This window comes from Mandrillus leucophaeus, unplaced genomic scaffold (assembly GCF_000951045.1).
Source record: "Mandrillus leucophaeus isolate KB7577 unplaced genomic scaffold, Mleu.le_1.0 Scaffold206, whole genome shotgun sequence".
In the NCBI taxonomy this organism is placed as follows: domain Eukaryota; kingdom Metazoa; phylum Chordata; class Mammalia; order Primates; family Cercopithecidae; genus Mandrillus; species Mandrillus leucophaeus.
In genome coordinates this window covers 210,584-231,219 of record NW_012102099.1, presented here as the reverse complement: position 1 = coordinate 231,219, position 20,636 = coordinate 210,584, and the positions used below count along the sequence as shown (strand labels likewise).

The window sequence follows — 20,636 nt, the reverse complement described above, 5'->3', positions numbered from 1 at the left end:
GAGATCAGCACCTTAAAATAAATATTCTGGGTGATGTTTAGTGACAGATGGATTTCTTCAGACAAAGTGAAGGAGGGAGGCCTCTCCAGGGACGCAATGTTTATCTGGAACCTAAATGATAAGGAGTCAGCCATGCAAAGAACAGGGGAGGAAACTTCTTAACAAGGAACCGCATGTGCAAAGGCCCTGGAGTGGGAAGGGGCCTGGCATGTTCAAGCTCAACGAGATCAAAGAGGCAGGCAGGGATTTTGCGGGTAATGGCAAGAAGCCTGGGTTTCAATCCAGTGCAATGCGGAGCCACTGAAGGGTTTAAGCAGGAGTGACGGGTAGGCATAGATGGATATGTGATTGGGTGGGCAAATAAGGAACTCCTTAAAGAAAAATCCCACTCTCTGAAATGAGCAGATTAGCCATGCCCCCACCGGCCACCCCATTCCCTTCTTCAACAAGATTTGGGATGGAGGTGGGGGAAGGAGAAGGACAGGACATGTTAAGTCTAAGTGTTGGGCGTCCCCAATCAGCTAGACCTTCTGAAACAGCCTCATGAGCCAGTGGGAAGCAGGTCCTGGAAACAAAGCTCTCATCCTGCTGTCCTGAAGGGGAAGCCCCTCTGTCTACAGCTGTCACTCCAGACACCCAGCCAGGCTCACTGGGCCACTGAGGACTAAGACTTTTCTGTCAGATGGACTCAGGCTTGAATTCTGACTGTGTCTCTGATTAGTTCTGTGGCTTTGGTCTAGTCTCCTATCCCTTTCAGTCTCAGTTTTCCCATCTGAGAAATGGAACCCAATGAGGGAGAGGCTTGGAAAGTGCCTTGGAGATTTGAGTGCATTGGCAGCTGCACCGTGCCACCTGCGTGTTGGCCCTGCTTACGTTTGGGAGGAGAAGGCTTTCCTGGGAGTGAAGCTGGATTTGGGCTGTGCCAGGTGGGCAGGGAGGAGGAAGGCTGACAATGGGAACAGAGAGGGGAAAGGCTGGAGCAGGAGGAGGGTCTCAGAGTTCCTGCTTCTGCTCCTTACAGGCGTGCAGCCAGCCATGTTGGGCCTGTGGTCCTTGCTTCTGCTCTGGGGCCTGGCGACTCCATGCCAGGGGCTGCTAGAGACGGTGGGCACGCTCGCTCGGATTGACAAGGATGAACTCGGCAAAGGTGAGCCCCAGGTGGGCAGTCTGTGAGGGGGTTGCGGCAATGTCAACGACTCAATCTATGTGCTTAGAGCATCTGTTTTAAGAGCAGATAAGAGCAGGCTGTGATTCCCAGCTGCTTAGAGAGCACATTCTCCTGGGAGTAGCTGTGCAGGAGTGAACGTTTCCCTTGCAGGCTGGAATGGGTGATGAATTCCCTCTTCTGGGAGGTGGACTGGGTGATATGAGCTGAGGCTGTGTGGGGACTGCGTGTGGCTCAGGGACAGGGACAGGGTGAGGTTGAGGAGGTCGAGAGGAGGGCTCTAGCTGGGCCAGTGTCTGCCTCACATTACTAGGGTAGAGGAACTGTACTTGGCATTTGGTACTACAGAGCCCAGTGGCCCGTGGTGACAGTCTCAGGGATGGAGTAGATGGGTCATGAGCAGGAAATGCTTCAGGGAGGCCCCTGGCCTGCCCCTACTTCTACAGGGCTGTTCCTCCATCCTGCCCTTCCCACAATCTGCACTGAGTCAGGCCTGGAGTGCCCAAGAGAGGAGCAGGGACCATCTCCTCCAGCTCAATTGAGCCCTGGTGGCTACAAGCTCCCCCTTCTTTGCCCTCCCTTACAGTGCTGCAGGGCAGGGCAGTTCAGGATCAGGAGCCCAAGTTACACTATTGACCCCAACCCAATTTGCTGTGTGACTTTGGGCAAGTCTCTGCCCTTCTCTGAGCCTTAGTTTCCCTACTGGTAAAATGAAGGGATTGTCATGAGATTTGCTCATTCATTCTCCAAACACTTACTGGATACCTCCCATGTGCCAGGCAGGGAGGGTGGCCACAGGCCCTGTAGCGGGAGTAAGAGGCTGTTATGGCTTAGTGGGTTCCACCAGTTGAGTGTAACCACTGGGTTAATTCCGTTTTAAAAAAGAAGCCTACTCAATCTCAGAGGAAGGAGGCAGCTGCCATGGTCCTGGGGGTGAGGTTGCAGTTTCTAGTACCTTCCTACTTCCACTCTCTCTGCAGCCATCCAGAACTCACTGGTTGGGGGGCCCATTCTGCAGAATGTGCTGGGATCGGTCACAGCTGTGAACCAGGGCCTCCTGGGCTCAGGAGGGCTGCTTGGAGGAGGCGGCTTGCTGGGCCACGGAGGGGTTTTTGGCGTTGTGGAGGAGCTCTCTGGGTGAGTCCCACCTGCTGCATGCGCTACAGGAAGACTTGGCTTTGTTTCCGGGAATTGAGGAGAGATTGACTCTTTTTATTTTGTCTGATAGGCAGTGAGGGTCGTGTGGGAGGGTCGTGATCCAGGTCTAAAAATGATGACTCTACTGCATGCCTGGCAGGACAAGAACAGCAGAAGGCCACTGTGGTTGAGGGTTCCAGCTCTGGGTCAACACTAGTTACTCACTGTGTGACCTTGGGCAAGTTGCTTAGTCTCTCTGGGCTAATCTAGCTATCTGCATGGCTCCCTTTCTCACCTCCTCCAGATGTCCGCTCAAAAAAGGTCTGCACTGATTAGCCCTTTCTTATCCCCACCATACATTTTACAGGTTTGTTTTATGTCTCCTTTGCTAGATTATAGGAGGGGTAGGATTTTTGTCTGACTTGTTCGCCACTGTGTCCCCGGGATCATAAATAGGGACACAGTGGATGCTCAAAAAGTTTTTTGTTTTTTTTTTGAGACAGAGTCTTGCTTTGTTGCCCAGGCTGGAGTGCAGTGGCGTGATCTTGGCTCACTGCAACCTCCGCTTCCCAGGTTCAAGTGATTCTCCTGCCTCAGCCTCCCGAGTAGCGGGGATTACAGGCGCCCACCACCATGACTGGGTAATTTTTGTGGTTTTAGTAGAGATGGAGTTACACCATGTAGGCTAGGGTGGTCTTGAACTCCTGACTTCAGATGATCTGCCCGCCTCGGCCTCCCAAAGTGCTGGGATTACAGGTGTGAGCCACTGTGCCCAGGCTCAAAAAGTGTTTTTGAATGAATGAATGAAGAGCATCACATTATACCTAATATGTGCTAACTCAATGACCACCTATTCAGGCTTTTCTGTGTGTCTAGCACTGTGCATTGTAAATGAATCATCTCACTGAGCCCAAAGGTAGGACTATTATGAACTGCATTTAACAACTGAGGAGATAAGAGGCTCCCGGCAGTGAAGTGACCTGCCCAAGCTCACCCAGCTAGGGGAGGAGAGGGGAATGTGTCTGTGTGTTTCATCGCAGCCCACACTGCCTGGTCAAGTCCAGTGGAAACCAGTCTGTGGCTGGTGGGCGAATTAGAGGAAGGTCAAACGACAGGGCCCAGGCAAGGCTGAATGAAGCCCAGCGTATGGAGAAGAATCACTGGACAGGAGGCAATGGGGTGCTGGGAGCAGATGGGTGTTCACTTCCCTAAACGGAACATAATGTCCGGAAAGCGGGCTGGTAAATGCTGATGTTGCTTGAGGTTTGCTGTGTGTCATTCTGTGGTAGGTGTTGTCAATGTCCCCATTTTACAGATGGGGAAACTGAGGCACAGCAGCACTGTGACTCACCCAAGCCCATCCAGTCAGCTAGTGGCAGAGCTGGGGTTTGAACCATCTGCCTTTTACTGGCTGCAGTATTAGCAGCTACTCATGGGGTGGTTGCCAGGACAGTGAGTCAATCTGTGCCAAGCAGCTGAAAGAGAGCCGGGCACACAGTAAGTGCTGGATAGATATTATTATTATTATTATTATTATTATTGATACAATATTCACTCTCCCTCCCCTGTGAAATCTGCCTTCTCAGTGAGGCTGGAGTCTCAGACATGAACCTGGCATTGTTCATGCCTCGAAGAGCTTCTCATAGGTGGTGGAGTCTGACAGTGAAGATCCCATGGGCTCAGGGCAGTGATGGAGGCAGCCCAGGCAGGGTGGGACAGGTGCTCAGAGGGCATCTGCCTGAGGCAGAAAACCAGGGTGGAAGGCTTCCTGGAGGAGTGCATGTGAACTGGGAGGAGTCAGCAAGCTGAAGAGGGATGCAGAGTGGAAGGAGGGTCAAGGGAAGGGTGTTCCAGACAGAGGGAACAGCCTGGGCAAAGACCCAGAAGACAGAGAGTAATGACTTGTGAGGGGCCGTGTCTCAGAACCCACGTGGGTTGCATTTGTGAGTGTGTGGGGGTATCGTGGGGCGCAATGTCAAGGCCAGAAACCAAACCAGGGCTGAGACTGTGGGGATGGAGTGGGGAAAAGCTTTAATTCCTCGAGCCTCCAGCGGTGATGATGATAGGACATTTGTTGAGCACACACTGTACCAGGTTCTGAACTCGAATTATCTCACTTGTCTTTGCAACACATCTACGAGGTAGGAACTAGTATCGCCCCACTTTACAGATAAGAAGACTGAGGCCCAGAGAGATTAAGTGATGGGCCAAGGGCTCACAGCTGGCTCTGTGGGTTTGAGGTGAGATAGGGAACACCACCAAGAGCCACTCTGGGCGCCGCCTGGTCTGGGATGGTGGAGGCACTGGGGGGTGTCTGGGAGTGGGCAGCCCTGTCCCTGACTCCCATTCCAGTCTGAAGATTGAGGAGCTCACGCTGCCGAAGGAGTCGCTGAAGCTGCTGCCGGGGTTTGGGGTGCAGCTGAACCTGCACACCAAAGTGGGCATGCATTGCTCTGGGTGAGTGTGTCCTGGGGACCTCTACCGTCCTGCTTCCACTCCCTGCCCTGTTGGAGACTCCTACTCTGCTGTCCCCCAACTCCCTCCCCCTGTATCCCCCATTTCCTTTCACCCTATTTCCTCCCCAAGGGACTCTCAATCCTACTGTTTCCCCCCTGGATCCTATGCCATTGCCCTTCCCCAGGGACTTCCATTTCCCTCTTCCTCCAGACCCGGACCCCACTGCCCAGGCTCACCGGAGAGGGTGGGGGAAGAGGGCGCAGGGAAGTGCAAAATGGGGCTGGGAGGCAGAGGCTGAGAAGGGGATGCGGTGCCTAGGGCACTGGCAGGGCCACCCTCAACCCGCCTCTGCTCAGGACCCAGCCGACCCCGGTGGGCGGGGCCAAGGGTTGGGCCTGGCTGCCTGGCCAAGCGCCCAGCGTCCTTTCTTGCAGCCCCCTTGGGGGCCTTCTGCAGCTGGCTGCCGAGGTGAACGTGACGTCGCGGGTGGCACTGGGTGTGAGCTCGCGGGGCACGCCCATCCTTATCCTCAAGCGCTGCAGCACGCTCCTGGGCCACATCAGCCTGTTCTCGGGGTGAGTCTGCAGGTTCCAGTCTGCAGGCTCCAGCCTGCAACCCCGACCCGCTCGGGATCATCTCGCACTCATCTGGGCGTCTCCCGGGTCTCCCTGGAGCTGCCAGCTGCGTGGACCTGAACTCATCCTACCCCTGCCTGCCCCGCCCACCGGTTTCAACCCGCTCCACAGACCGACAGATTGAGTCCCACCACCGACAGGGACTTCGGCTTAATCCATAGCTTGCGCCACCCACTCCTGGGCATTCCCCTATTGTGGTTCACCGGATCCTGCCGTCCCCTCTCCTCCAGAACGGGCCCAGGGTCTGCTGGGATCCCTCCATCTGCGGGATTTCAACCCCTGCTCTCAGCACATGAGAGGCCCAACTCTGCCTCTGACTTGCTGTGTGACCTCACGGAGACCCACTCCCCATCTCCCCATTCTGGGCCTTCGTGTCCCCATCTGTATATGTGGAGCTGGATTTGATGATTCGGAAGGCGCTATGACATCATCTCTTCCCAGGGGCTGGCCAGGTGGCCCTCCCTACACCTTGTTGAATCAGGTGGCCCTCCGTACACCTTGTTGAATCATCACAATTTTTTTTTTTTTTTTGAGAAGGAGTCTCACTCTGTCACCCGGGCTGGAGTGCAGTGGTGCCATCTCAGCTCACTGCAACCTGTGCCTCCCGGGTTCATGCTATTCTTCTGCCTCAGCCTCCTGAGTAGCTGGGATTACAGGCGCCCGCCACCATGCTAATTTTTGTATTTTTAATAGAGACAGGGTTTCACTATGTTGGCCAGGCTGGTCTTGAACTCCTGACCTCAAGTGATCCGCCCGCGTTGGCCTCACAAAGTGCTGGGATTACAGGTGTGAGCCACCATGCCTGGCCTCTGAATCATCACTTTCATGGGACCATGAGGCCATGGAGGCCCAGAGGTCTCCTTGCCCAGGGTCACACGCACAGATCCGGCGGGAGTGGAGAGGGACTGCTCTCTGGCTGGGTCCAAGGCCTCTGTTACACTCTGAGCCAGGCCACAGCTGCCTCCCACTTGTGTCTACTGTTCTGTGTCCACCTTCCAGGCCCAATCCCAGCTCCTGCCCCATCTTTGTTGGGTAACTCTGAGCAGTGAGGGGTCATCAGGCAGTTCTGCGTTAGCTAACAGCTTGCTCCTGTCTCCACAAGGGCCCTAAGAATGGGATTCCAGGCAAGGGCTTTGGGCTCCTTAAATTCCAGTGGTTCTGTCCTGCTCCTCCGGGATAGAGGGGGCCTGGGGAGGAGTGGAGCCCAGGACAGTGTTGGTGTCCTGTGGTTGGGGCTCTGTGGTTGCCACCCTGCACCCCCATGGTCTCCAAACAGACCTGAGCCCATCTACATGCACTTATCCTCAGGCGTCATTCATTCATTCATTTATTAATCTAACAAATACTTGTTGAACCCCCACTCCGGGAGCTCAATAGCAATCATTGTCCTAGGCCTGAGTGTCTCTTGTTTACAAATATTAGAGGGACAAAGGAGACAGACATTTGTCAAGCACAGATTGTATACCAGCTGCATACACACTCCCATGTAACCCGGGTAGCAGCAACTCTCTAAGGTGGGCACTGTACAGTTGGGGAAAATGAAGCCATTCCCTGGGTCCCCTGGGGAGGTGGAGCCAGGATTTAACTCAGGTCTCCAAAGCCTCAGCCAACCCCATCCCCAAAAGAAGAGACAGGAGAAATCCAGAGCCCCTAGTGTCCACCCGACCGTGTCATCCAGGCGGAACCGTCCACCTGGCAGCCGCACCCACACGTGTCTCCCTCTGCTCAGACTGCTGCCCACGCCACTCTTTGGAGTCGTGGAACAGATGCTTTTCAAGGTGCTTCCGGGACTGGTGAGTGTGGGGGCCGTGGGCCAGCGTGCCCTCTCCCTGGACTGGGCCTCTTTCTCCCCCAGTTTTGGGTAAAGTTGGGTGCCAGGCGGAATTAGGCTGTACTTCCCTTCCACACCCACCAGGTAATCCCATCCGGGCCTGCTGACCGGCCTTCCTGGCGCGCCTGCTAGTCTGGGGGTGGATGACACGATCCTTTCAGATCCTCAAGCCCGAGTGTGTGGCTCCAGGTGGCCTGGGTCCCCTGCTCCCAAATCGGAGGCTCCTTCTTACCCCCTGCTCTGTTTCTGCCATTTGTATTAGTACTTACTTTATGTTTTTCTTTAAATTAGCTTGAAATGCAAATTGAATCACTTGATGGTTTTAAACTGAGCCCTGTGTTTGGCAATCATGTCTAGAAAAACATGTACCTATATTCATACATCATATATAAACATATGAAGATTAAAGGATGGCTGTCCATGGCCTGCCCCAGACCATCCTGGTTTCCACACCCGAGAGAGCTGGTCTGGCCCAAGCCCCATATCACCGAGGGAGAGGGGAGGGCCACATACACAGCAAAGGGCAGTCAGGCCTCCTGGCCCCACCGCCTGGCTGGCTCTCCCTGTGCGTACTTGTGAACGCCGGTGGGGGCGGCAGAGGAATGGGAGCCTAGGGTTGGCAAAACTGCCCTGGGCTTGAGGAAGCCAGTTTGGAAAAGAAGCTTAGCAGGAGGAGGGGCCCCTAGGCAGGACCATGTCAGGCAGGTTTCCCCCAGGGCGTGAGGGTGCATTTCAGTTGCAGCCCCTAACTTAGTCTCTGGGGCAGTTGGCCAGCAGCTAGGTTTTGTGTGACACAAAGAGGTTTTGAGAATGAGCATTCATTGCCCACATTCAGCATTGAAGATTTCTCGTAACAGTCCAGATTTGTGGCTTCTCTTGTGCAATCGGTCAGCCTGGCTGCCGAATACCTCCCTCCTGTAAGTGGGAAGTACCTCTGGTACCTCCCGTCTGGTGCCCAGAGGGTTTGCTTTCTCCACCCCCAGCAGAGTCCCTCTCGTCTCCTCTCATTTCTGTGACTTGCCTGACCTCAGAAGTTCTGGAGTTCGGGGCCCCCACTTGACATGCAACAGCCCTCTTTTGTTTCTCTGAAAACAGCTGTGACCTTGGACAGGTCACCTTCTTCTCTGGCCTCAGCCGGAGGATGAAGGGCTGGAATGGTCCTCTCTGAGGCTCCCACTCCAGTGGGCTATGGGACTCAGGCTCTGTGATTCCCAGACTCGGATTCTGAAAGTCAAACCGCTTGCTCCCTGTTCTCCTAGCACAGGGCTTAGGAATGAACACGTGGTGATATGCTGGATGGACAACCCCAGATCCAGGCCTGACTCTCTGGGTGGAGGTGCGGAGGTGCCCCGCTGTGGGGTCTTGATCCTAGGCTTCCCAGTGCCCACATAGGATGGCAGGGGATGGCCTGTGACTTTATGGGGAACCAAAGCCACTTTTGCCTCCTCAGGTGAAGGCCTTGTCCGCCTGCCCAAACCAGCCTCTGGAATGTGTCTCCCATGGTCCCCCAGTCACCTTTGGGGATTTTCTAATGGGGCTCTTGTAACCAAGGAAAGACAGCTTGGGGGCCCACTCAACCCTCTGACACCTCAGGCTCCAGCCCCTCCCCTGCCTCCCACCTGTGTGTCTCCTGTCTGTCTCTGCCTTCTGCCTTGGTCCCCAGCACCACGTAGCACCAGATAGCAAAGCATTTAAAGAACATGCAGCTGTCCTCGCAGCAAGCTCTTCTTCGCCCTGTAACATCCGTCTCTCTGACACAGCTGTGCCCCGTGGTGGACAGTGTGCTGGGCGTGGTGAATGAGCTCCTGGGGGCTGTGCTGGGTAAGTTAGGGCGCAACGCCCTCCTCTTTGCCCCTTCTACCCCTCTCTGTACGACCCCAATGGGGTAGGGTACTAAGGGGAGCCGAAAGGGGCAGGATCTCGGGGTCCTTCAGTTCCTCCTCACACTGACAGGCTGCCCCTTTGAGGAGCCTCATGGAGGAGGCCTGGGCTGAGGCCACCTAGCAGGGACTGCAGACCCAGAACCATCGGTTCGCTCTATGTTGGGTGCTGCAGACCAACATTTATTGAGCAGCTAGTGTGTGCTTGGCACTGTCAGAAACAGGGGGAAGATATGATGACTACCTGATCAGACTAGATGACCGAGGCCCAGAGAGCTCAAGTAAGGAACCCAAGGCCCCACAGCCCCAGCAGACCCCAGTCTCTCTGTGCCTCATGGAGACACTAGTGCCTTCGGTGTTCATAAAATGGGTTTGGGAAAATATAAAAAGGCACAACCAGGAAAAGAATAGAAAACGTGGGGCCGGTATGTCTCTGTAGGTGGTGTTATGTAAGACAGGCAGGGTGGCAGTGTGTTAGTGGCACCAACTCTGGAAAACAGGAATCCTGGTTTTGAATGCTGTGACTGTGTGGCCTTGGCCTGGTGACTTCCCCTGTCTGAACCTCAATTTCCACATCTGTAAAATGGGGATGAAGTCGCGGCCAAGTGAATGCTTAGCAGAGTGCTAGGCACTCAGCAGACATCAGTAAATGGAAATAGGGGCTATTAGGATTGGGAATTGGGCTTATGGGGTCGTTCTCACCCCTCCCTTTCCCATGCAGGCTTGGTGCCCCTTGGGGCTCTTGGGTCCCTGGAATTCTCTCTGGCCACACTGCCTCTCATCTCCAACCAGTACATAGAACTGGACATCAACGTGAGTAACCAGAGGGGCCTCTCCTGCTGCTGGGGGAGGCTAGATAGGGGATGTCGGGTTCAGGCGGGTGGGTGAGCACCTCAAGACCCTCCTCAGCCCTGTTTCCTGCCCCTGCAGCCTATCGTGAAGAGTGTAGCTGGTGACATCATTGACTTCCCCAAGTCCCCTGCCCCAGCCAAGGTGCCCCCCAAGGAGGACCACACATCCCAGGTGACAGTGCCACTGTACCTCTTCAACACCATGTTTGGACTCCTGCAGACCAACGGTGCCCTCGACATGGACATCACCCCTGAGCTGGTGAGTGTGGTGCCTGGGGGATGGGATGGGGGGGTCCCTGCCCTGCTGTGCCTTGGCATTGCTAGTGCTGACCTACGCGCTGATCAGCCCTGCTGAGCCCTCTTCTCTATAATAAAAGGGAGTTGAACACTGCTTAGAGTGTGTACACTGCTGCTGTCCACTCCTGTACTTAAGGGAGACGTTGCTAATCGATCGTGGTCCTCTACCTGGTTAAACGTGACTGGGACCTCTGAATCCTTCTCAACTTGGCACTCCAGGAGGTCACTTTCAATTGGTCAGGACTGGCATATGGAATGAAGCCCACTTTCCGTCCCTGTATCAGATGAGCCTTTCTAGAGTCTAAGCACTAAAGTGTGAACCACTAACATTTCCATTGCTTTCTCAAGAGCAGATTTGAGTGGGCCAAGAGCAGATTTGAGTGGAAGAAAAGAAAACTAGGAAGGGTGGCTCATGCCTGTAATCCCAGCACTTCTGGAGGCTGATATGGGGAGGATCACTTGAGCCCAGGAGACACCCTATCTCTACACAAAATACAAATATTAGCCAGGCACGGTGGTGCATGCCTGTGGTCCCAGTTACTTGCGAGGCTGAGGTGGGAGGATCACGTGAGCCTGGGAGGTCAAGGCTGAAGTGAGCTGTGCTTGTGCCACTGCATTCCAGTCTGGGTCACAGAATGAGACCTTGTCTCAGAAAAAAAAAAAAGAAGAAAGAAAGAAAGAAAGAGAGAAAGAAGAAAGAAAGAAAGAAGGAAAGAAAAAAAGGAAGGAAGGAAGAAAGGAAGAAAGAAAGGAAGGAAGAGAAAAAAAGAAAGAAAGAAAGAAGAAAAAGAAAGAAAGGAAGAAAGGAAGAAAGGAAAAGGAAGGAAGGAAAGAAAGGAAGAGAAAAGAGAGAGAAAGAAAGAAAAAGAAAGAAAGGAAGAAAGGAAGAAAGGAAAAAAGAAAGAGAAAGAAAGAGAAAGAAAGAAAGAAAGAGAGAGAGAGAAAGAAAGAAAGAAAGAAGGAAAGAAAAAACTCAGGTTGGATTGTACCAAGAGTTACCTGAACTTTTGTTCTGTAGCTTCTAGTACCTCCCAACTTCCATTCTGTCCATTCTGGCCCCTCTCACATCCTGGAAAGCCCAGACCCCAGAGGCCCCACCCAGAGGCATTTATTTTGGTCTCAGCCTGGGCTCCCCACTTGTAGCTCAGGCCTAAGGAAGCAGGGGTTGGTCACTCACTTCTTGCAAGTGGGGTCCAGACAGCACTCTGAAGGCCTCTGGGAGGCTGGAACAGGACCCTGAGCTGGGGGGAAAGTGTCTTCTAGTTGGGGGATGGGGGCAGTCATAGCCAGACAGAGACTCTGAGTGTAAGAACGTGCCTGTCTGAGCGGCCTGCGGACGTGTGTGTGTGTATAGAAGCATTGGGTGTGTGCATATGAGCATCATGGCAAGAGAGAGGAATGTCAGAGGCCTCGTCCTGGTGCTGTGTGTATGCTTATCCTGTGTGAACAGGGTTGTTGTAAGAAGTGGGCATGTGTAGTTCAGGGCGGGGGGGTCTCAAACATCAGGGCCCCCGGAGGCTGGGCCATCATCAATTAGCAGCCTGATGGGACTGTAGTGAACTGGGGGCCCTGTGCCCCATTTCTCAGGCAATTGCCACTCAGCTGACGCAGGCTCAGCGTGACCAGATTTTCCAGCTCTTTAGCCAGAAACTGAAAAATTTACATACAACTTCCTGATTTATAAATACTAGAGACAAATTCATAGTTTTTGAAAATACTATTTGGGTAAAAGGCAAAAAGATCTGGGGTCAGATCTCTGGGTCTTTAGATCATGAGCCCTGGCAGAGTGAGTAAAAGGTTCTGAAGTTAGCCTGCCTGTGTTCAAATCCTGGTGTCACCACTTACCAATTGTGTGACCCTTGGCAAGAGCCTCAGTGTCTCCATCTGTTAAATGGGGGCAATGGCAGCACTCACCTCTTTGAGCTGTTGTAAAGGTGAAATGCGCAAAGGCGTGCAGAGCCCCTAGCATCTGCCTAGCATGCAGTAAGTGCTCAATAATTGCTAGCTGTTAGAACAAACTTGAGTGTTTGTAGTGATATGTGTATGAAATTGACAGGGCAGGGGGAAGAGTGGTGAACAAAACTGCTCTGTGTGTGCCGAGGGATTCCTGTTCTGTCTCTGTGCTCACCAACTTTCTCTCCCATTGGGGGTCCAGGTTTCCAGCAATGTCCCACTGACAACTACAGACCTGGCAGCTTTGCTCCCTGAGGTGAGTGACCCTCTCATGGGTTTTGATCATTGTAGCTTTTTCCTGATGACCATGAATGGGCTCCAGAATCTTTCTCAATACAGCTCTCCAGGCAACTGCAATTGAACAATTGAGTCCAAATTCACACTAAAGTGTGAATGACTAACACAGCATCCTTTCCTGATAGCAGATTTTGCTTAGAGAGTAAAGGATTAGTGTTTGACTGCCCCAGAAATCAACTGGGCATTTATCCTATGGAAATTGTTTCTGTAGCACACAAGGGCAAAATTCTTTTCAGGTTACTGAGCTCCCTTCCTCCAATTGGCTTACTTCATCCTAACCTTAGTCTTCAATGTCCCCAGAAAAAAGACTCAGGGCACTGATCTTGGAGAGGAAAGAAGAGGGAGAGGGTCAGGTGGGTCTCCCTAGTGGACATGAATACATGACTTCAAGGTCTGGCCTCAGCTTTCCCATCCTTCAATTGGGGCTGGACCAGCCGCTTTCCAGCTGTGAGAACTGGAATTCGTACTGAAGTTAAAATGTCTACTACAAGGTCCTTATATAACAGCAGATTCTGAAACAGGTTGGAAAGAGGCCTAGGGGCCTGGGCTCTCACCAGAGAGGATGGAAATGGAAGCTGGTTTTGGGGGTACAGAGGACAAACACCATTTGAAGGTGGTGATTCAAAGCAGTCTGGATGAATGAGGTGGGGGCCTCGGCTTTCCAGAGTCCCTTGGCTAAAGGGCATAGGAGCCTCATGGAAGGGATGCAATTGGAGTCAGACATTCAGAAGAACCTGCAGATGGCAGGAGTGGAGAGGGACATGGGGCAGGCAGAGATGACTGAGGCAGGGGTATCCAGATGTAGCAAGTGGGGCCTGCCCCTCCAGGGGAGGGCTAGTCTCTGGAGGCTGAATCCTTTGGCCTCCATTTGCTGGCCTTGCAGCTTCACAGCCCCATGTGGCTTCAGATTCTGTGGCATGTGAGGGTGGAATGAGGCCATTCCTGGTCCTGATGATCCTGCCACTTGGGGATTCTGGGCTTGAGGAAGCCTAGACTCAAATTCCAGCAGGTAAGCGTCCCAAGGGACGTAATCATGTGTTCTAAGCTTCTGTGGTTCTGTAATTTCCTTAGTTTCATGACGTTGCAATCATGAGACTTAGAATTTCCTGATCATGCGACTCATTTAGGCAGTCAGCGAATATCCGCTGAGCACCTACTGTGTGACAGGCCCTGCCATGGAACACGGGCATACCTGCAGCTGGGGCTGCACAGAGGGCAAACAGTGAAAGGAGACGAAAGCTTCTGCACTTGAGGGGTTGCCATTCTGCTGGAGGTGACAGACAGTGCACAAATAAACAAAAACAGAAACAGTGTCAGAAGGTGGAAGGCATGGAGTGGTGAAGGTGGCTTAGGAGTGCTGGCTGGTGCTTTTAGACACCACCAGCAAGGCCTCGCTGAGGAGGTAACACTTGAGTGAGGGAACTTTGCAGTTCTCTGGGAAGATATTTCCAGGCAGAGGGAGCAGCAAGTGCAAAGGCCCTGGGGCCTGCCGGGAGCATCCCTGGCAGCTGGAGGAGCAGCCACGTGGCCAGTGAGTCTGGAGGGAGAGTGCAGGGAGGGGAGCAGGTGAAGTGGAGAGGCGGGGAGGGGAGAATGGAGGACACAGAGCCTGTGGCCTCAGCGAGGATTCTGACTCTGCGTGAGACCGGAAGTCTGATGTGGCAGTCCCGCAGGTTGGTGTCTCCACCCCTGAGTGTAGCCTCGTGGGGACTGAGACCAGGCCTGTGTTGTTCAGGCTGCAACCTCATTGCCCAGCACTTTGCCGGGTGCCTGGTAGGTGCTCAGTGAGTGTTTGCTGACTGACTGACTGACTGTAGTCCTGGCGCATCTGAGTTCTGCCCCTGCATTTCTCTAGGCCCTGGGGAAGCTGCCCCTGCACCAGCACCTCCTGCTGTCCCTGCGGGTGAAGGAAGCTCCCACAGTCACACTCAACAACAAGAAGGCCTTGGTCTCCCTCCTAGCCAACATCCATGTGCTGTTCTATGTCCCTCAGGGGACCCCTGAATCCCTCTTCGAGCTGAACTCGGTGAGTGGTCAAGGGGTGGGTGGGGGTCTGGCATTGGGGTTCCGAATGGGGCTGACCGTCTCCAGGACTGTGGAGGTGCCGCCCCCGATTTCAGGGTGGGAGCCCCACACAGCCCAGCACAGGAAGCCCCCCAACAACCGTTGTCAACATCTGGGCTGAGCCCCAAGACCCTGCCTCAGTTCCTGCCTGCTCCCTCCCGTCATGTCTGCCTGGGCCTGTTCGGGCCGCCCACGCTGCTTCTTGGGGGTCTCAGGCATTGCTCCCCATCTCCCCACCCTCTCTCTGCCCAGCTATCTCCCTGATGACGCTCCAGCTTCCTCTGACCCTCCCTCTCCAGTCGGCTTCCTCCACCCCACCTCTGCACACATCTGGACGGAGGCAGGCCCCTCCCGGGACCGTCTGCCCTGGCTCCCCATGGCCAAACACCTGAGCCTGACATTCATTGTCCTCCTGTCCCATCCTCGCCTTGCACATCCTTGCCCCCTAAGCCTCAGCTACTCAAGTCTACCAGGTCCTCCGCCTCTGGTTTGTCTGTGCTGGGTCCACCACCTGGAGTGCCATTTCCCCCTTCCCTCCACTAGCTCCTCATCTTTCATGATTCAGCTGCTACCTCACTGGAGAGGCCTTCCCTCACCGCACAGCAGGCGTGCTTGAGGGGCTCTCCAAGCCCCTGCAGCCCCAGAGCTTCCTCTTCTACAATACCAATTGCCCTCAATTTTAATACTGTGGTTCTCTGCTGTTCAAGAGAACAGCAAAACCTTCAAATTACCTCCTCAGAGCTCAGCATGGACCCTGACACACAGTAGGGCCTCAGTAAGGTTAGTAGACTGAACAGATGGATGGAGGCAGACCTGTCTTCAAGCTCCTTCTGCCCATTGCGGGTGACCTGTGCCTGCTTTGCCCATGCAGGTCATGATTCTGCGTGCCCAGCTGACTCCCTCGGCTACCAAGCTGCACATCTCCCTGTGCCTGGAACGGTAACGTGGGACCCTGGGGACAGGATCTTGCTCTTGTCTTTAGGAACAAGAATTAGGGGCTGGCAGGATCCACCTCCCATTTCTTGGGCATCAACGAAGTTCCAGGTGTTTTCCCAGCATCCTCCTTGCCTTCAGCACCTGCCAGGGAGGAGACAGTGTCAGTCCATGTTATAGACAAGGAATCGGGGGCTCAGAGCAGCAGGCTCGAGTGGGCTTCTTCCACGGCACCCCTTGCTGCTGAAAACCTGCCTCTGGGAGATAAAGCTGCTGCCGGGATGTGGAGTCCAAACTCCGGAGTTATCAGCCCCAGAGGCTAACCAAGAGACAACCGGCCTTGAGTGTCAGGAAGTGCGTTGTTATTCATGTGGACTTCTTACTTCTCTACTCTCCTCAGCCTCGTGGTAACTAGGCATTCATCATGATAATCATAATGACCAAGATGATGGTCCTTCATCTACATGCACAGTACTTTACAGTTTGCAAAGCACCATCTACATGCACAGTACTTTATAGTTTGCAAAGCACCGTGCTGGCCCAGGCTCACACAGCAGGCTGTCCCTAGAGCAGGTCTGCAGTCTGGGCCTCAGTGATGTCACCATGGTGGGGCCCCGGCCTGTCTGTCCCTCCCCTGGCAATAGGGACTTTCCTGGAGATTACTGAGACCTGGTGTCCTGTGTCACAGGCACCCATTGCTCCTCTGACTCCATCTTAGCGCCCCCACAACAGGCTACTGCTGCCCCCGCCTTCCATTGTTGCCTCATTGCGGACTTTGATGGAGGGCCTTGCCTGCTGCCTGGGTGCACCTCCACTTCCTGATGCTAGTTCATGCGTCCGCCTTTTAGGAAGTAGAGATGGCCCTGAATCTGCACTTGGGCCAGATATGATCCATCAGTGAGTTGCTGCCTGGAGTGGGCACCTGCTGTATGCAAGGCACTCTGTGTCCAGTGCTCAGTCTGGGGGAGGGCCACTCTTCTGAAGGGTTCAGCCATCTGCCCAGGGTCAAATAGCCGGGAGTCAGGCAAAGGCGCCAAGGCCAGAGGTGGTGGTCATGATGCCTCAGAAGGGAGGTTAGGTCCCTTTGGGTCCATTTTACAGGTAGGAAAACTGAATCTCCAAGTCAAGGCTGGATAGAGGAAGAGTGTTGGGCCTGTAACCCTGTTTCCTGATCCTGAGAGCTATGGTGGGGCAGGCTGGGGGTGGGACAGGGGTGGTTGGGGGTAGCGGGGGCCCCAGCATCTCTCTTCTCTCCACCAGGCTCAGTGTCAAGGTGGCCTCCTCCTTTACCTATGCCTTTGATGTAAGTTCCTGGGAGGGTGAGGGGCTTGGAGGTGGACTCAAGTTCAAGTGCCATTTCTGCTATTAATTTACTGTGTGATCTTGAGAGTCTTCAGGTGTGGTGTGGAAAGGGGGTGGCTATGAGTCATGGGCCGTATGGCTGAGCTGACCTCAGGATTGGGCTCTGCCCCAATAAGCCAGAGTGGGCAAATATCAGGGCGTGTGTGGGTGTGTTGGGGGGGTGGGGGCAGTGGGGAGAGAGAGAGAGAGTGGGGGGCAGTGGGGGCAGTGGGAAGAGAGAGAGAGAGAGAGAAACAGTGATCATCTTAGGAAAGTGAATCTGGTGATCTTCCACGGTCTTGGAACCTCACAAAGTTGTGGACATCTAGAACCTCACAAGGGTCCATCATTCTGGAACTTCACCCAAGTAATAAGTTTCCCAAACTCAGAAAGTTCCATTTCAGAAGTCACAGAGCCCCGAGGTTCCTGCTTCTTACAGAGTTCTGAGATTCTGGAATTTCACCATGGGCTCAGTTTCTAGAACTTTCTCAGAGTCCCTAAACTGACAGGAATCTAAGGTCAGAGCCCACAGACTGGAGCTGGGCACACTTCCTTCCCTCTTTCTTAGGCACTGCCCATCTCCAGGCCCCACAGACTCTTACAGGAAAGCACTTCTTCCAAGCTCATGGGGTCTGGGGTAAAGCCAGCCTAAATCACAGAATCTCTTTCGGGATCGCTGGTGGACAGCTCAGGCTACCCCCAAGTGCCCTGTGCCTGCCAGGAGCTGTGGCCTCAGGCTTGGGGGAGGCTGAGGCGGCTGGGTCCCTGGGTTTCTCTCTCTGGGAAGGGGGTGCTGCTGCCTGCAAGGTCACACCCCAGAGCACCACCTGCACCACCCTGTGTGTTCTGTTGCAGGAATCGCGTTTAGAAGAATGGCTCAGTCATGTGGTCCGGGTAGTGTATGCACCGAAGCTTAACGGTATGGCAGCTTTTGCTCTCTTGGACACGTGGAGTGTCCAAATATGGGATTGTCTAGTCTGTTGCCTCTCTTTATGGTTCTGATGGGGGCACTGAGGCCAGAGAGAGGTCGGTCCTCATTTGCAAGATGCAGATACTGAGGCACCAATTTTTCCATTTAAATAACATTGATCAGCACCTACATCATGCCAGCCTATGGGCTTCAAGAGCTGATCTAACCTCAGTCCTGCCTTAAGCTCCCACAGTCTCGTAGGATATAATCATATAAACAAATGATTAGAATATAGATGACCCAGAGTGTGTAAGGGATTGATGAAGCCTTTAGGAGGCTGGATACAGGGGCACCACTGACACAATACAGAATAGGGACATTTTTGTTTGGGTGTAGGAGGATAAGTAGGAGTTTGCCAATAAGAAGCTGATTCCCTGAGAAGAGAACTGGCTGGCTAGTGAAAGTGATGGAATAGGGTCAGCAGGGTCCGAGGGTCCCTAGAGTCCAAGACCTCCCCACCAACATACCTTTGTTTTCAACGATTCTCTCTTCACAGTGGCCCTGGATGTTGGAATTCCCCTGCCTAAGGTTCTTAACATCAGTTTTTCCAGTTCAGTTCTGGAGATCATAGAGGTGAGTCTTCTCTGCAGATATGGTGCAGATGGGCCTTAAGCTTGTCTCTGGAAAGCCCTACTTGAAACTCATGAGGGGAATGCTTTGCTTCATCCTCTTGTCTGTCCCTGAGCCATTTCCTAAATTTCTCAGTGAGTTACAAATTACCTAACTTAGGAATGGCAAATATATGACGTGTGTGCTACCACTCCTCCATTACTTGCCCATGGCAGGCATCATCAATCAATCATGGAGTTCTTTCCCATTGGATTCAGGCACATGTCTGGCCTCTAGAATGGAACCTAAGATTTGCTTACAGAATCACAGTTCCCCTGGTCCAACAGCAACAAATACATATGCTGTCTCTCCCTTATCTTGTGTCTGCAGCAGATATGACCAATGGATCATGACATTTTTTCTTGTGGAATATTGATATGGCCTCACTATCCTTTTCAAACCAGCACAACTCTGGGTGGTGGAATAGCTCTAGGAGGGGAGCAGAGCAGAGAGTTCTGTACCCATTTCTCAGATGAGGACCAAGGCTGAACTCGGTCAGATTTCTGGCCCAAGATCACACAGTAAATTAATAGCAGAAATGGCACTTGAACTTGAGTCTATTAAGTCCTCAAGTCAGAGCCTGTCCCACACTGGATGTCATTTGTTCATCATTAATTTATTCATTTAATGAGTGCCTGCTGTGTTCCAGGTACAGCACCAATCCCAGGGCAGGGGGGTAAAGATGGCTGCAGGGATGGGGCATTGCGGAGACTCAGGGGCGTAACCAAGAGTGGTTCTTCCTTACAGAATGCTGTTGTGCTGACCGTGCCATCCTGAGGCTGAGACATGGCCACCAGCCCTCCCTGTTGACTACTAGAGACCACCTGTCCGCTCTGCCTCAATTTCCCTCCCAGTCTCTAGCTGGTGTTGGTGACAGTAAAATTGCCCTCTGGCCCTGCAGCACTACTCCAAGTTTGAGGTGGAAACTGCCTGGGTAATTATAGAATTGCCTCAGAGAGAGCTCTGGGACCTCAGTAGCAAGCCCTGAGCTTTCAATAAATGACTCCTCTATCTCGGTATCTCCTGGCTGGTTTATTCCCCAGTTACACAGGACTTGCCTTGGCCTTTGCCTCCAGTGCCCTCCTTAGCTCCAGGTAGGAGCTTCTGGGAGGTGAGGGGACTCAGGGCCTTGACATTGTAGCTTTGAGTCCCTAACTGACCTTGTTGGCCTGGACAGCCTCTGTGTCCTGTTCTGCCTTCCTCTCTGTCCCTTCCCTCCCACCTCCATCTCTCTCTCTCTTTCTAAATACTTTTACCTTTCTCTCTCTCTCTCTCTCTCTGAGTCTGTGTTTTTCTCTGTTTCTGACTTTGGGATGCTTATCAGGAGTGACATCTGAGCTGAATTTTGAAGGGAGAATAGGAGTTTTCCAGGGAGAAGAGGCACTAGCACCCCAGGAAGCAAGGATGAGTGAGACTTGTTCTTGCCTTGTGGTCTGTCGGGGTAGGGGGTCCCTACTGGCTGCACATCAGACGAGCTGTGCCAAACGCCCTTGGTGCAGATGGGGAGACTGAAGCCAGAGCAGGGCTTGGCTGGCCCCAACCCACACACAGCAGAGTTGGGATGAGAGAATAAGGGTCCTGCCTCTAGGTCCTAGGCTTCTTCCCACTGCTCAAGATGGGCCCCTTTGGTGAAAAATGCCCCCAAGTTGGCACTTATGGATGGCCTGAGTGAAGAAGTGCCAACCAAGTTTCGATCACTGGCTCAGAGGATTTGAGGCTAGGTGATAGGCAGGGTAGACTTGGAGCTCATCTGAAGGTTTGTCCACCACTCATTCATTCAGCCGACCAGCTAGCCATCCATCCGTCCGTCCATCCATCCATCCATCCATCCGTCCATCCATCCATCCATCCGTCCATCCATCCACCCATCCATCCATCCAGCCATCTTCCTCCCTTCTTCCTTCCTTCCCTTCCTCCTTCCCTTCCTCTTTCCCTTTTCTCCTCCTTGCTTTTCATTCATCCACCCTACATTTATTGGTGCCTGCTACATGCCAGTGCCAGGTGACATGCTCGGGTTTATCTTCCTGTGTCTGATTTCCAGACACTTCCAGTGCTACTGATTCCCATCATGGTTAAATCAATGGCTTGAGTTAGCTGCCCATGTTCAAATCCCAACCTGGCTTCTGGTTGGCCATGTGACTTCAGGCAAGTCATTTCATCTCCTTGAGCCTCAGTTTCTTCATCAGTAACTTGAGGATGTTCTATTATGGCTTTGA

General features: G+C 53.3%; 1 protein-coding gene across 1 annotated transcript; it reads left to right on the top strand.

Annotated features, from left to right (window-relative positions):
- The first annotated feature begins 936 nt into the window (after window positions 1-936).
- Window positions 937-19,229, top strand: BPIFB3 (BPI fold containing family B, member 3). The gene is made up of 15 exons (XM_011979761.1): window positions 937-1,147; window positions 2,146-2,302; window positions 4,655-4,759; window positions 5,194-5,334; window positions 7,124-7,187; window positions 8,986-9,046; window positions 9,827-9,918; window positions 10,036-10,215; window positions 12,409-12,462; window positions 14,359-14,529; window positions 15,439-15,506; window positions 16,761-16,803; window positions 17,697-17,760; window positions 18,308-18,384; window positions 19,168-19,229. Exons 1-15 carry the CDS (start codon window positions 1,036-1,038, stop codon window positions 19,195-19,197), a joined length of 1,419 nt encoding a protein of 472 aa, XP_011835151.1. The 5' UTR covers window positions 937-1,035; the 3' UTR covers window positions 19,198-19,229.
- The last annotated feature ends 1,407 nt before the right edge of the window (window positions 19,230-20,636 follow it).